The following is a 16,528-nucleotide window of genomic DNA, read 5'->3' as shown; positions in this document are numbered from 1 at the left end:
ATTGTTTGTAGAATTTTGAGGAAAATAATGAATTTAATCCATTTTGGAATAAGGCTGTAACACAACAAAATTTGGAAAAAGTGAAGCGCTGTGAATACTTTCCGGATGCACTGTATGCTTACCCTGGGAGATATAATCAGGAATTGTGGAATAAGTTTCCACTGTTATGCCAACAATACCCAACTTTATATTTCTTCAAAACCCGACGAAATTTCACAATTTCACAAATTAGTATGTATTAATGAAATTAAAGATTGGATGGCCAGGAATTCCTTCCACTCAATTCTGACAAAACAGAGGTACTAATTATTGGACCAAAAACCTTATTAAAAATAAGCCGCTAAAATATAATTTGACTCTTGATGGATGAACTGTTACATCATCTTCTACAGCGAATAACTTAGGTGTTATATTTGATACCAATCTGTCCACTGAAAGTCAAATTTCCAATGTTTGTTGAACAGTATTCTTCCACCTCAGAAATAAGTTACGAAATATGCTCTCTGTTGCTGATGCCGAAAAACTAATTCATGCGTTCATGACCTCAAGACTAGATTATTGTGATGCATTACTGGGAGGATGTCCATCAGGTTTAATAAATAAACTTAAATTGGTTCAAAATGCAGCAGCCAGAGTGCTGACTAGAACCAATAAATATGATCAGATTAGCCCCATTTTATCATTGTTACATTGGCTAGCTGTTAAATTTCATATTAAAATGTTGTTAACTACGTCCAAAGCTTTGAATGGTTTAGCTCCACAGTACTTCAGTGACCTTCTACCACGCTATATTCCATCACATTCATTACGAGTGCAAAATATAAAGAATAAAATATCAAATACCTAAAATATCAAAATTCACAAAAGGAGGTAGATCTTTTTCCTATTTGGCTCCTAAACCATGGAATAGTCTCCCTAACTGTTCGGGACGCAGACACACTCAGTTTAAGTCTAGAATAAAGACTAATTTATTTAGCCAGGCATACACCTAATTTATTCATCAACTCACAATTAGGTTGCTTTAGTTAGAAACATAAACTTCAAATATATTAGTCATTAATCTTACAGTTCATACAAAATATTTGTTTAAACACTGGCACTTAATACTTACTTAGTTTACTCATTTTAAAGCATGACTTTCACTGCACATGTATAACTAATATTGGCATTATATTCATATTGTTTAGTCAGAGGGGAACTGACCCCCACAGTGAGCCTGGTTTCTCCCAAGGTTATTTTTCTCCATTAACCAACATCTTATAGAGTTTTGTGTTCCTTGCCACAGTTGCCTTCGGCTTGCTCACTGGGGTTCTAAATATAATTATTATTTTATTATTTTTATATACAATTTACAATCATATTTAATCAAACTACACAATGATGACTAAGACTTTATAGATATTACAGTTTCATTTTCTGTTAATGCATGATTTTCTATAAAGCTGCTTTGAAACGATGTGCTTTGTGAAAAGCGCTATACAAATAAAAGTGACTTGACATATACATTTATACAAACATATATACATAATACAAGGTTCCTATCATCCCATTCATTCATGCTTTTTAAACACCTCAATTTTAAACATTCTCTTAATTGTTTTACACAATTTTAATTCTATTTTTTTTTTAGCTTAAATACCATTGAATTGTAGTAAAATCATAACCACAAAACTATCATTTTTATTATTATTACTATGATTTTACTACAAATATTAAGGTTAAATATGGTGACTGTAGTAAAACCATGGAAAATGTATTGCGAGGGAATGCAAAATTATTGCAAGAGAACACAAAACTTACTGCGAGGAAATGCAAAGCTATTGCGAGAGAACGCAAAACTTATTGTGAGGGCACGCAAAACTATTTCAGAAAAAAAAAAAACAATTCCAGCCCTTTGAGGCTCCTTAGCTTCTTAAGCAAACTTAATTTGTTTTAAAAACGTTATGATATTTTTTTTACTGGAAAACAAGACAAAAGTACACGAAAAAAATATTTTTTGCAGTGCAGTACTGAACAGTTTATTAATAAGTATCAATAAATGTTGCTCAATATAATAAAAAAATGCACTGTATTATATTTGTGTGTGCTTTTCATGCTTGTTACAGTATCACATTGCTAGCTTAGCAACATGCTAACACCAAACTCTTTTGGAATCAACTGTGAGTCTCTCATGCGCATCACATGCGGAGCGCTAGCTGTGAGTTGCTGCCTAGAGTGTTCCAAATTACTCATTTATGAGGTTCCATTTTAGTTGCCTTAGAATATAGCAGACTATGTAGGCAGTAGACTGCAAAGCAGCTCACTAGGTTTTGGAACAGATCCAATGATTCTGGGTGACATCATGCCACTGCAACAAAAAATGTTATATAATAGAAAAACTCAAGCATTTGAGTGTTATCGAGAGGAATTCACAAAGCAAAGTCAAATCTATATTGATGATTATTATTATTTCATAATATCATTACATAGCATTGACTCTGTCTGGACAATACTGGGGCTAGACAACCAGATAGGTCATAGCATGTGGTGTATAGTTGCTGAGCGAGCAGAAATCTTTGAAACAAAGCATCTAAAGGACAATCATACTCCAGCTGTGTTAAGTTGATCATCTCCATTTTTTAATACAGTTGATATGAAACAAATGCAACAACCCTGTTTACACTTGGCTTCACTTGAGCTTCCTTTGAGATATGGGGGAGGGGAGGATCGTAATGGTGGCCATGATGCCAGCAGTAACTGTTAGATCAGAGAAAAGGACTGTACACGATGCAGATTACTGAAAATGCAACAAGAACTTAAGAATAGGAAGGCGACAAACAGATGAGGAGAGAAAACCATCTTCAAACAACAAATGCACCACAACCCCGACAAGAGTTGTCCTCTTTCATCTGCGGTTGAACAGTCACACAGATGTTTTAGATACTGAACACATGAAATCAGATCAGAAAGGCCACTGATTTCACTGCTTTCTTTCAATGCCTGCATGGGATTTCAGTTGACTTCAGTTGAGTTGGATTTCAGTTGGCCACTGGAGATGATCGGAAGCTTGTGATAAAGCCATTAGCTGCTAACCCCCTTGAATCTCACCCCCAAAATCCCGAGCCCCTATTAATTTTACTTTTTTTTATTTTCTGTAATATACTTTTCATTATTTACAGGGATGTACACAAAATACACTTAAAAAGAGGATCTCCCATGTCTTTGCAATAAAATGTCCAATTTTTTTTTTTGTTACATTCCAGCAGAGAGCAATTTGAGAAAATTTAACGAAAAAATACTGTGGTCAAAAACACAAATGGCATAAAGGTCAAGATCAGATGGTCCTCAAAAAGGGGGTCGCTCGAGTCCTGTATTTGCCAGTGTGCAGTATTCTTTAGACGCGTCTTGAGGACAGCTTGAATGATAGTCAACATTTATTAAGTGTCTTTTCTCCAGACCGCAGTGCATGACATCTGCATTCGTCTTGAAACCAAAGCTCTTTTCAGATTTCCTTTTTTTTATGAATGGCAGATTTTTGTTGATTGACAGGCAAGTTCAATGGAAAAATAAAACAAAACCCCAAAACGTGTCTGTTTGGAAAGGGGAGGACAAAAGGAGGTTCTTGTTCTCATATTCATTTTTTTTTTTTTTTTTTTAAATCAGGGATATTATCATCTGGATATTTTTTTTGTACTTTTTTTTCTCAAAAAAGGGTGGTGCACCCCCTGTTGAGGGATGCAAGGTTTAGAAAAGGCTTGTGTGTGTGTGTGTGTGTGTGTGTGTGTGTGTGTGTGTGTATGTGTGTGTATGTGTGTGTGTGTGTGTGTGTGTGTGTGTGTGTGTGTGTGTGTGTTTGTGAGTGTGTGTGGCGGACTGGAGAGGAGGTGTGTTTGTGTGTGGTTGAATTGAAGATATTCACGTCAGTTCAACAGTCATTATGAGAACAAGAGGCAGTATTATCAGTCCAAGCTTGTGCAAACCAGGCGCTCCATCTGAAAAAGGAAATAGAGTAATTAGTATTAGGCAGAAATACTTCCATAACACTTCAGTTCTAATCTACTTTTTGGGTGGTTGAAACCCACGTCCATAGAAATGCTTTAAAGGAATGCTCTGGGTTCAATACAAGTTCAGTCGACAGCATTTGTAATGTTGATTGCCACAAAATATTATTTCCACTTGCCCCTCCTTAAAAAAATACAAAATAGAAGTTAAAGTAAGGCACTTACAATGGAAGTCAATGGGGCCAATCCATAAATGCTAAAATACACACAGTTTTAAAAGTATAGCCACAAGAGTTAAACATGATATACACTACCGGTCAAAAGTTTTGAAACACTTGACTGAAATATTTCACATGATCATAAAAATCTTTTGATCTGAAGGCATATGCTTAAATGTTTGAAATTAGTTTTGTAGACAAAAATATAATTGTGCCACCATATTAATTTATTTCATTATAAAATTACAATTTAATAAAAAAAAAAATAATAATAATAAATAAATAAATAAATAAAAGTTTTTGAAATTGATGACTTGGACCAAATAATAAAAAAAAGCAGCCCAACATAGATGGGAACTCCTTCAATACTGTTTAAAAAGCATCCCAGGGTGATACCTCAAGAAGTTGGGAGAAAATGTCAAGAGTTCATGTCTACAAATTCTAGGCAAAGGGTGACTACTTTGAAGATACTAAAATATAACACAGTTTTGATTTATTTTGGATTTTGTTTAGTCACAACATAATTCCCATAGTTCCATTTATGTTATTCCATAGTTTTGATGACTTTACTATTATTCTAAAATGTGAAAAAAATTATAATAAAGAATGAGTATTTCAAAACTTTTGACCGGTAGTGTATGTTAACAGGATTTTCATGTGATAAAATCACTTACTATCCTTATCTGTATAAATTTATATCCAAAACCTGAATTACAGAGTTTCGTTGTCATGACAACAAATTAGTAATATTGGATATATCTTTATACAGATATGGTTAGTAAGCGATTTTATCACTAAAATAATATTTTCACGTATCATTTTTACATCCTGTGGCTATACTTTTGAAACCGTTCGTATTTTAATGTTTATTGACTGGCCCCATTAACTTCCATTGTAAATGCCTTACTATAACCGCAATTGTTTTTTTTTGTTTTTGTTTTTTTTTATAAATGGGGGTCTGTATTTCCTTTGTGCCCCCAAATTGGAAGTGAAATGACCAAGAGGGAACCCCCCCCCTCTTGCATATCTCACTTTGGTCAGATGTGTGAATGGCTTTCGGCTGCAGATGGCACATGAGTGAAGCAGCATATCAAACAACAGGGTGAATGGGCACTATTGAGTATTGATAATTTTTGTAGACTAATTAAACAACAACAACAAAAAAAGCTTGACAGGTTCTTGGAAAATGTCTAAACGCGAATGATCATATCGATGTAGGTAAATTTGCACCAGCTTGCTAATAACTCTGCATGTCAGTGTGTTGAGTGATCTTAACTGACTGAATAGGAATAAGCTGTCGGCCTCAAAGTAGGTGGAGCTCCAGGTCACACCTACTGATGATGTGGACCAATAGCATTAAGAAGGTGTTCAGGAGCTGCTACGAAGTTTCCCTGAAAGTTGGCGCTGGCGAGCTGTTCAAAAATCAAATACTGTATGGTGCTAAACTGTGATAATCACTCTTGGCCATTTTAAACAATGGAAGAGCTCTTTGATACTGGATGTTCCACTCAAACTTCTCATTCAATTGAAAATACGTCAACACAGGACCCCATTTCATGAGGTCTTTAAAGTGCTTTGGCCCTGAGTGGCTTCACCAGATGTGGTTTTATCTCCTGCAGAAAATTATTTGGCTAATAAGCAAGTAGAGCTCCTCACTTTCTGCATGAGTGGCTCCTCATACATGAAAGCAGCGTTCTCATTTACACGCACTGTGTTAGAGGCTTTCTCTTCACCACTGTATACATGCGACTCGATCAGTGGCAACTTTCTCCACAGCCGCTGGTGTAAATAACAAACGTGCCTGTCTGAGGCCAACTTCGCAATGTTTTGTCCTGCATTGCTTCACTTTATTTCAAAATGTTGCACAGTTGCTTATGTGTTTGTTTCCTTAACTTTCCATTGCGACCTGCAGCTGCATTACACTGCAATAGTGGGGTTTCCCTCTTATGTAATTTGCTGGGATTTCCCCGCCGCACTTGAGCGCATACGCACATATGCACTCTTCAAAAACCCGTAAGAATACTGCATATGCATTTACATGGCCACATACAGTAAGCCGCGTTCTCCGGCAGAATCCTAGGTGTGTAAAACCGCCTTCTCTTAATCCCTTCAACGCCATAAGGAAAATGGTGTTCGTGTTTACAGAACACTGCTTTCTGCAAAAAACATTCCTTCTTAAAAAAATATTTTGGGTTCAATACAAGTGAAGCTCAATCGACAGCATTTGTGGTGCAATGTTGATTACCACAAAAATAAATTTCGACTTAAAATAGATCCCTCCTTTTCTTAAAAAAAAAAAAAAAAAAAAAAAAAATGGAGGTTACAGTGAGGCACTTACAATGGAAGTGAATGGGACACATTTTTGGAGGGTTTAAAGGCAGAAATGTGGAGCTCACAATTTTATACAAGCAATTACATTAATTATTGTTTTAAAATGTATTTATTATTTGAGCTGTAAAGTTGTTTAAATTGTAGATTTTATTATTGTTTCACGATTTATGACATTACGTTGTCATGGCAACAAAGTTGTACAATTGCAAATTACTTCACACATAAAAAGTTGTCACACTAAAATCATGTTAAAATCATGTTACATGCCAAGTAATATTTATTTGTATAACACTTTTCACAACACATGTCATTTCAAAGCAGCTTTACAGAAAATCATGCATTAACAGAAAATGAAACTGTAATATCTATAAAGTCTTAGAGTCATCATTGTGTAGTTTGATTAAATATGACTGTAAATTGTGTATAAAAATAATGAAATAATAATTGTATTTAGAACCCCAGTGAGCAAGCCGAAAGAGACTTCAAGCATATTGTTTACATCTTGTGGCCATACATTTGAAGTGAGTATTTTAATTTATGCTTCCATTGCAAGTGAATCACTGTAACCCAGATTTTTGCTTTTTTTAAAGAAAAGGAGGAAGGACAAGTCAAAATTATCAACACTATGCCAAACACGCTGTCGATTGAGCTTAAATTATACTGAACAGGGACTATTCCTTTGAGTGCATGTAAACATGAGTCAAAATAATGATGCTAATAATCGAGGCTGATATTACATTCCCACACAGCATGCATACAGAAAATGTGCTTAGTCTGCACAGTATACAAACTGTACTGTATACTGCAAAAATAATAGGCGTAGTATGGCAGTATGCCATTCCGAACGCAGCCCAAGGGTTTTCTTTTAACTAAGCAGGACACAGAGGTATCATTCCAGGCTTCAGGCCATTTGCAGGTTTTTAGGATGTTATCCTGTGAGTCAAGAAGGTGTGTTTGAGATTCAGACACATCAGACATGGTGACCTACAGGGACCTTGTTCTACAAGCCATTTGACTTGCATACGAGGGGCATCTGAGGCTCGCCTCAAGATCAGCGCTCACATTGACCTGATTCTGTCCTTGCTCTTACACACCTGCCCTGCTGAATTTGCATATTCAAATGTACATCCATAGATGCAGTGGAGCAGAGGAAGGTGTGGTAGAGATTTAGGCTGAAAAGAAAGAGAGATACAGAGAGCAAAGGAAAGAAAGAACAGAAAAACATAACAAGAAGTAAAAAAAAAAAAAAAGAGGCCACTTTCCGCCCCTCTGTCTGACAGTTCTTCATCTTTAAATAAGAGTCTCTAAGAAACTGTAAATGAGCTTGCACTGAATGTATAAAACAGCTGTAATCCATCACTGAATTATATTTGCTGTGGACTCGCCTAGTGCATTGGTAAGTGATGGCTCACTTCTATATTCTAAATGATGAAAGCAACAAGGTTTTGGAAGACACATGGCCTCTTCAGAGGAGGAGGGGACGGCGGGAGGCCAGAGACAATAAAAAACAGAGTGTGTTGCTTTTGAAATGTCTCAGAGAGAGAAACAGAGAATTTAAAAAGACCAGAAGATAGAAAACACAAAGTAGAACAGTGCTAATATAGCATCGGGCCTCACTCATGCATAAACACATACTGTATTTGAGAGTGCAAACAGTCACATATTTGTTTTCTAAATTTAGGATAAAATTGAGTGCCAGCTCAATTTTTATTTATTTTAACTTTTTAAAAATTATTTTATTACTTTTTATTCTTATTTCTTGTTATTTTATAGAGTAACAACTGCACAAATCAGTATTTTATGTCCATGTATTTATTTATTTGGTTAGTAGCCGTGTAATAAACTGGATAATTTACAGTCAGGTGGTTGTTATCGCAAAATAACTGCTTTGTGTCAGGGTCCTGATCACCCTGGCTGGGTTTATTTTGTGATAACAAACAGCAGACTGTACATTAGCCCTTACATAATATTTATAAGAAATTAAATAACTAAATGACCCTAAAATAAGTGTTACTTATTTCAGAGTCACAAAAAATGAAGTGCGTTATAGTACAATTTGGGATTTGATCACGTGTAGTTTAGGCTTATATAAAAGATATTTATGATGGGGTTTTTTTTTTTTTCTAACCCTTTTCCAGGGATCCCACCCTTTTTGACCAAATATTTTCCATGATTTTGCCAGGGAATTTGAGTCCCCGAATTATTTCCTTCCTGAACCGTTTCGTCTAATTCATTAAAAAGAACTGACTCAAAAGAATGATTCACTGACAAATCCGACATTACTTTATACAGTATATGGCTTGGGAGCATGTCCTACACAAGAGCAATATCTAAGGGACGATATTGGTATTTATTTTTGAGCAGAGAAAATAAATACCAATATCTATACATACATATATATATATATATATATCTACACACTAAAGAAACTGCCATGACTTTTTCATGACATTTGAGATTTTATTAATTTCCATGGACGGGTGTCTTATCTCCTCAGAATGCGTCTGTACATGCATTAGATGCTGCATAACAGTAATGTTATGTTTTTGAAAAGTATTCGGTTTGCAATATTGTAATTATACCATGCATAGGAAGCAAACGGTATGGAGCTGCTCTCTTGTCATTTTGAACTCATCAAGGAGCCTTCACAAAAGAGGCAACAGAAGGCTTTTTACACAGCCTAGGAATCTAATCGTTCAGATGTTCAAATACTTACTGTTCGGGTTCTGTGTGTTTTTCATCATACTGGGGTTTTCTGTGGAACAGAGAAGATGGGGGAGTCGGAGATAAAGAGGTGGAGAGGGGGAGAGAAAAAGAGTGTATTAGTGGATGTAACAAAGATAACATCATAGGTTTGTGGTCTAATGAAGGATGAAGAGACAGTAGAAAAAGACAAGAATCCCTCTAAAGAGCTATCGGCAGGCAAACTTTGCAAATTCACTTCTATTCTAAGCCGCCCTCAGTGTAAGACCCTCCTAAAACAGAAACCTTTTAAATTCTTCAAGCTTTCCAGTGACACAGACATGCAAAATCTATTAACAAGACCTGACACTGTAAGCTTCCTTTTTCCTAAATGCTCATCTTTGTTCTTCAATACAGCTGATGGGATTTAATGAATGGCCTTTGAAATGGGTCAGTAGTAGTCCAGTTCAAAGGCTCTTAATCATCATTCTCCTCTACTTGCCACCCGTATTCAGACTCAAGCACAGGCGAATTGTACAAGCAAGATCTGATTGAGCCAGATGATGACATGAGGTTCATCATGCATTAACGCTCCTCAACATCACCCAGTGCCCAGCATAGCCGTTACCAAAGAGATGCTTTACACCAAACGGCCTATAGTGCTCCGCCCAATGTATTATAAATTTGTACAATCGAAATGAGAGACTGTATGGAAGGTGTGATGGAAAACTTGTCCAGTATGGATCTGGGAGTTTATTAAAAAAAATACATTTGTCTATCAAGTAATGGAGTCTTTGCTTGCACTCGGCATGCTTAATTTTGTGCAGTGGTGATTTGCACCTATTTTGTTTTTGAGGGGGCACCAGTTACAGTCTTGGCTCACTTTGTACTGTAGGCCCCAGATATGACCAAAGAAATAAAACAACATGGCCTCATATAAACACGTTCCTATACCAACATTTCTGCAAAATAATTATGTGGCTCGTTGTACATATTGTAGCAGTTTCCTGGTGAAATCAAAACCACAAAAAACATTTTTCTTCATTTTCACAAATTACGAGTAAAACGGCAGATTGTCATTTCACAAACACGTTCTTTTCACACTGTTCCTCATACAATGCTGTCTTATGACATCACAACTCTTTCAGTATAGCGCATGACTTGTACGGCTACACATTTTAACATATAGTAGTGTCATAGAAGCACCACAAAATGACATGGTTGCTTCAGCAATTGTGTTTTTCATCTCACATTTGCTTTTCTGACACTATCGGTGCAGTTCAGGTTTAGGGTTTAGGGTGGGGACTTCGGTGATTTAAATCTTGATAGAGCATTAACCTTAAAAACCTCATCTGTTTGGGGAACATTTAACTCTCTTTTAGCGCACAGTGGACATTTCACCTCTAAACTGCCATGGTACGTGTATTGCACCACATCATTTCATTGCAAAAATGTCGCCACAGCGACGTATACTTTTCATGAGATCAGACTGAAATAAAAACATGTGATTTTCTCCCCTTTTCTCCCCAATTTGAAATGCCCAATTCCCAATGCGCTCTAAGTCCTCGTGGTGGCGTAGTGACTCCACGGCGGAGGACAAATCGCAGTTGCCTCTACGTCTGAGACTGTCAATCCACGCATCTTATCACGTGGCTTGTTGAGCGCGTTACCGCGGAGATGTAGCGTGTGTGGAGGCCCAAGCTATTCTCAGCGGCATCCACGCACAACTCACCACACGCCCCACCAAGAGCGAGAACCACATTATTAGCGATCACGAGGAGGTTAGCCCATGTGACTCTACCCTCCCTAGCAACTGGGCCAATTTGGTTGCTTAGGAGACCTGGCTGGAGTCACTCAGCACACCCTGGATTTGAACTCGCGACTCCAGGGGTGGTAGTCAGCGTCAGTACTCACTGAGCTACCCAGGCCCCAATAAAAGCATTTTTTAAGATTTACGCATTTCACCTGTGACAAATTTCTAAACTGATTAATGTTTAGTAAATGCACATATTATAAATTAAGCATAAAGTATTTAATTAAACTTAAATTCTACACATTTATGATTAATTTATAATAATGAAGATTATTTAAATATTACTCAATTCAGTTTGATGGAATTCTTTTTTTTTGAGTAACATGTAAGATGTACTAGTTAGTCTACACTGCCAAAAATAATTTTCCAATTGAGTATTTTTTGTCTTGTTTTCCCATACAAATATCTAAACATTCTTAAAACAAGATCAATTTACTTGAGAAGCAATATGACAAAATAGTTTGTCTTGTTTTCTAAGAAATCTAACAAAATTTAGTAACATTTATGCTATTTTCTGAAAATTGGGTAGAAAAAACAAAACAAAAAAACTTAATTCAAAGGACAAAAAAGTTTATTTCTTACCCCATTGGGAAATATATATATATATATATATATATATATATATATATATATATATATATATATATATTTTAAGCATAAACCTTTAAATTGTCATAGATTTCTCTAAAAGCAAGAATTAATATATCATTAAGTCTGCTCAGGCTGTTCTGTTCAAGTGTCTGTAATTTATGTTCGATCATACAGTCTTTTAAACCACAGAAAAAGTTCATTTAATATACATACATCCAACTCGTCACCAAAGTACCACAATAAAAAGTTTACAGCTCTTATACGCACAGTCAATACAGCAAACGCAATCTTCCTCTGATGCATGCTGAAATGTTTGTTTACATTAGTAGCTTTTGTCATTTGTCAAACAAACAGCTACTCAAAGAGTCTTTTCAAGCACATAATATGTTTATTTTATGTAATAAACAGCCAAATTGTCACCAAAGTACCACAATAACAGTTCACAGCTTGTATATGCACAACCATCATATCTAAATGCGATCTTCCCATGCACGCAGCCACATCTGCTTCAGATCAAAATCAAATCACTTTTATTGTTACACAACCATATACACAAGTGCAATAGTGTGTGAAATGCTTAGGTGCAGATGCGGTTTTCATTCACATAAACAGCAACTCAGACAGTCTTTTCAGGCATATAATACATTTGTTTACTGAAAGAGACAGCCAAACTATCACAAAAGCACCACGATAAACTCGTATACTCACAGTGAACACATGCTGAACACGATGTCTGAGATGTCAAACATGTCATATAGGCAAACCGGTCTGCTGATATCATTTGTTCATTTGTTTTTTTTATAGCTATATATAAATTAAATAAATAAAACAAATATAGTACAGCAGACATAAACCATTTGTTCACGTTTACTATATTATATACAGCATTTTATATTTAATGACAAGAAATCAAAAATTAAAATAAAATAAAATAAAAATACTCATCTACACTCTGCCCCCTCTACTGGCTATGCAGTTTCACGTGCAAAAATAACTCACTCCAGAGGGCACTGCAGGAGAATTTAGACCCTACTCATGAAAAGGTTAATGGGATCCAGGTTAAAATCCGGACCTAACATGTCATTTCTAAAATATTCAAAGCTAATTCTCAAATAATTTTGACAGCCAATGTTCACCTTACATTTTATGTTATATGGAAAAGAGCAGCTTTGACATTTTGAAAATACCTCCTTTTGTGTTATCCACAGGAAAAAAGTTTAATTTTGAGCATCATCATGGTGGGTATGATAATGACAGAATTTTCAGCAAGTAAATGATTTGTATAAGGTGTGACTTGTTGAGAGTGAACAAATTTAGGCATGTACATTTTTGCCAGTGTTTTAGACAAAGGTTAGACATATAATATACGCAAGTACTCATATGTAAATGCACGCGGTCCAGTTGAACATGCTAACATGTGTTCTTGGTGGTAACAAACCTCAGTTCTCAAGGGGCCGATATAATTACCTGCAAAGGTCTGTGTCATAAAACTGTTAATGTTATTATTCCGGTAAGTTGCTATAAATATGTTGATTTTAAGTTACTGGCTCAGTAATATTCTCTTCAAACTGTTGCTCAGCCATTACAGTAGAAAGAGAAAACTCACTGTAGAAGCAGACAGTTCACGCTAATGTTCACTATAGCGCCCCTTGTGGCAATGTTGAGAATGCAATGCGTCTACTTGCGTAGAGTGTGTTTTGGGGTTAACAGTTTTTTTTGTTTTACCTATGATTATTGTGCAAGTTAATTATCAAAGATACTTTTTTTTTTTTTTTTTTTTTTTAAATCCATGAAGGGGGCACAGTATGATTGTGCATTTTTCTAAGAAGCGAGAAGAAAGAGTTTTCTTATGTGGTTGTATCTACAAAAAAAAAAAAAAAAAAATTCTGTTGATAATGGGTGTGATTGTGTGTTCACGGCTGTTTGTGAACTGCATTCAGCTTGTTGCTAGTGTCCTCAGCCACGGCTGTCATTCGGATTATCCAGAGGAGCACTGACTGTCCTTCATCTTCCAAAGCTCATCTTTGATTAGATCTGTGCTCGTGCTATAGGCAGATCTCTCATAAACCCTGACAACCTCGAAAGCTCGGGGGGGGGCGTTATTAGTCCAGGGGTGCTAAAACACCCACATGAACACACACAACAGTGTCAGCAAGCAATCTCCCTCCAACATCAATGAAAACAAAGACTTATTGGACACAACATCTGCTTCAGCAGCACAGGATGGACAGGCAAATTCACAGAGCGAATGGAACTGTGACACAGTCACAGTAAGAATCATCAGAGGCTATTTTTATATTAAAAAGATGTTGATGAGTTACATCAGAAGGATAAAACTGTTGGAGGGGGATTTTAAGCTGTCATGTATTCATTTTACGATCTGCCCTACACTGTATTTCCTTTCAGTTTCCCAGTGAAATGTCCAGTGGGGGGCTCCAAAAGCATAATCAGATGCAGTTTTTGAAGGTGAATGTTAGACAGAGGTTTTCAGGATTAAAACGTACCTCTCTAATCTAAAACGTAAACTTTAAGCATCGCTTCTATGATACTTTCGTCTCATTTCAGCTTGCGTGCTTGGCTGGGCTTGAACCGCGGACTCCAAAGTTTAACACTCCATCAGGTGAGCTACCGTGCAAGCTTATCACGTTAAAATAAGTTTGTAAATGTAGGTGTGTCTGTAATAAAAGTGTTAAAATGTATAGTTTTTCATATGATGCGTTAGCGTAAAAGTGTTTCGATATCATAACATAACAATATGTGAGTAATAGATTGAACAATAAGTGTTTATAAAGCCTTAATCAGCCATTGTACTTGTGATTTATGTGAAACTGAAGAAAACACACAGCTGTTGTAGCACCTCTAGTGTTTATTTCACCAGAAAACTGAGGCGAAATGTGAAAGTGGCATGTAAAAGTCAGTTTGCAAAGTAGTTAGAGTAACGTTCATTCTATGAGACTAGGTTCGCAAACAAGCCTTTCATTGCCTTTCAGAGTGTTTAGGAAATATATGAATGTGTGGGTGTTTTGAGGACACTTACCAAAAACAATGAGGCGTGTGTGTGTGTCAGTAGAGCCCAGTGGATTCTGAGCCGTGCAGCGGTACATGGAGCCGTTGAGTTCTGCAGGGACTCGCTCCAACACCAGCTCCTTCCCATCTTTCTCTGTACTGCCGTCCAGCAGTCTCCCACCAACCCGCGTCCAGGTGAACAGAGGCTCAGGAAACACCTCATTCTGGAAGTAGTTGTGTGCATGCGTTTAGTACACCATATGCGTGCATTAGGGATTAAGAATGAAGATGAAATATAAGCTTGTTTTAATCTGAAGCCCAATATTTTGCACAGTGTAGGGAAGAAGCGAACTAAAAGTAGTGATGCTGCTAACTTAACTATTTTTCACTAGCGTGACAGTAGTTCAGCTATTTTACAATAGTATAGCTTTTCCAGTAACAAGCTACATTTTCCAATGATTAGCTGTAGAATTAAGAAACTTCATTTATTGTAGATAATACCCATTAATACTCGAGTAGTACATTACTGTGTTAAAGTTTAAGCTGTAAATCTCTATTATAATGGATTAAGCTGTAACTTCTATACATGTTTACCAAATTTCCTCACAGCTTTTTCTTCTTCTTTTGTAAAGTGTTACCAAGAAATCTTGTACCAACTCATCAATTCAATGCAATACCAACAGGAGACATTTTATGCATTTCTTATGTTAGAGTTATACAGAAAGAGGTATGTAAAAGGTTTGAGAATTGTTAAAGGGATAGTTCACCCAAAGATAAAAATTTTGTTCATAATTTATTCACACTCGAGTTGGTCTTTCGTGGAACACAAAAGGAGATGTAAGTCAGAATGACAGCCTCAGTCACCATTCACTTTCATTGTATACACAATATATACACCAATCAGCCACAACATTAAAACCACCTGCCTAATACTGTGTAGGTCCCCCTCGTGCTGCCAAAACAGCGCCAAACCACATCTCAGAATAGCATTCTGAGATTATATTCTTCTCACCACAATTGTACAGAGCGGTTATCTGAGTTACCGTAGACTTTGTCAGTTCGAACTAGTCTGGCCATTTTCTGTTGACCTCTTTCATCAACAAGGCATTTCCGTCCACAGAACTGCCGCTCACTGGATGTTTTTTGTTTTTGGAACCATTCGGAGTAAATTCTAGAGACTGTTGTGTGTGAAAGTCCCAGGAGATCAGCAGTTACAGAAATACTCAAACCAGCCCATCTGGCACCAACAATCATGCCACGGTCCAAATCATTGAGATCAAATTTTTTCTCCATTCTGATGGTTGATGTGAAGATTAACGGAAGCTCCTGACCCATATCCGCAGGATTTTATGCACTGCACTTCTGTCACACGATTGGTTGATTAGATAATTGCATGGATGAAAGTCATACTGGTTTGGAACAACCTGAGAATGAGTAAATTATATCAGAATTTCCATTTTTGGGTGAGCTGTCTCTCAAAGGGGTAATGAAAAATCACATCAAACAGGTAGGCCACAAGAGGAAAAGAATATCAAGTATTCTCATACACTCCTTTACAGAGGATCATGGTGAAGCATTGTCTGCAACTATGCCTGGAAGCCCACTAACACAATACTAAAGCTCAATTTCATGTTTATTTGAACTACGTTTCAAATATGTCCATGTATTTTAATGTTTGCGAATGCTCAGGTAGAAAATCTCAGCTAGTGCTCTCAGCATCTTGAATAAATATCTTTTTAGATCAAGTTTTCCAATATGAGACAGGATATCTTTCCCCTGCTGTTCAAACCAATCTGCCCATGTTCAAGGTGTGATAAGTGACCGGATAGCACAATCCATCTAACTTCCGAAAATCATATGGCTTGTCTCTGTGACCTTTGATAATGGCTCATTGGAGAGTGTGGCTT

At 36.5% G+C, this 16,528-nt stretch overlaps 1 protein-coding gene across 2 annotated transcripts in view; it reads right to left on the bottom strand.

The window, feature by feature from the left end:
• Positions 1-3,734: 3,734 nt before the first annotated feature.
• The window catches only part of LOC127427593 (immunoglobulin superfamily member 21-like), a 335,959-nt gene continuing 323,165 nt past the window's right edge, over positions 3,735-16,528 (bottom strand). For both annotated transcript variants that reach the window (XM_051675268.1, XM_051675269.1), the window contains exons 8-10: positions 14,653-14,845; positions 9,246-9,284; positions 3,735-3,971 (exon numbers count right to left, since the gene is read on the bottom strand). In XM_051675268.1, coding sequence (XP_051531228.1) covers positions 3,895-3,971; positions 9,246-9,284; positions 14,653-14,845 — 309 coding nt within the window. In that variant the 3' untranslated portion in view covers positions 3,735-3,894. The remainder of the gene's footprint in view (positions 3,972-9,245; positions 9,285-14,652; positions 14,846-16,528) is intronic.

The sequence above is a fragment of the Myxocyprinus asiaticus genome, chromosome 37 (genome assembly GCF_019703515.2).
Source record: "Myxocyprinus asiaticus isolate MX2 ecotype Aquarium Trade chromosome 37, UBuf_Myxa_2, whole genome shotgun sequence".
Classification (NCBI taxonomy): domain Eukaryota; kingdom Metazoa; phylum Chordata; class Actinopteri; order Cypriniformes; family Catostomidae; genus Myxocyprinus; species Myxocyprinus asiaticus.
The sequence above is the reverse complement of the archived record's forward strand: the minus strand, read 5'-3'. Positions and strand labels throughout refer to the sequence as shown.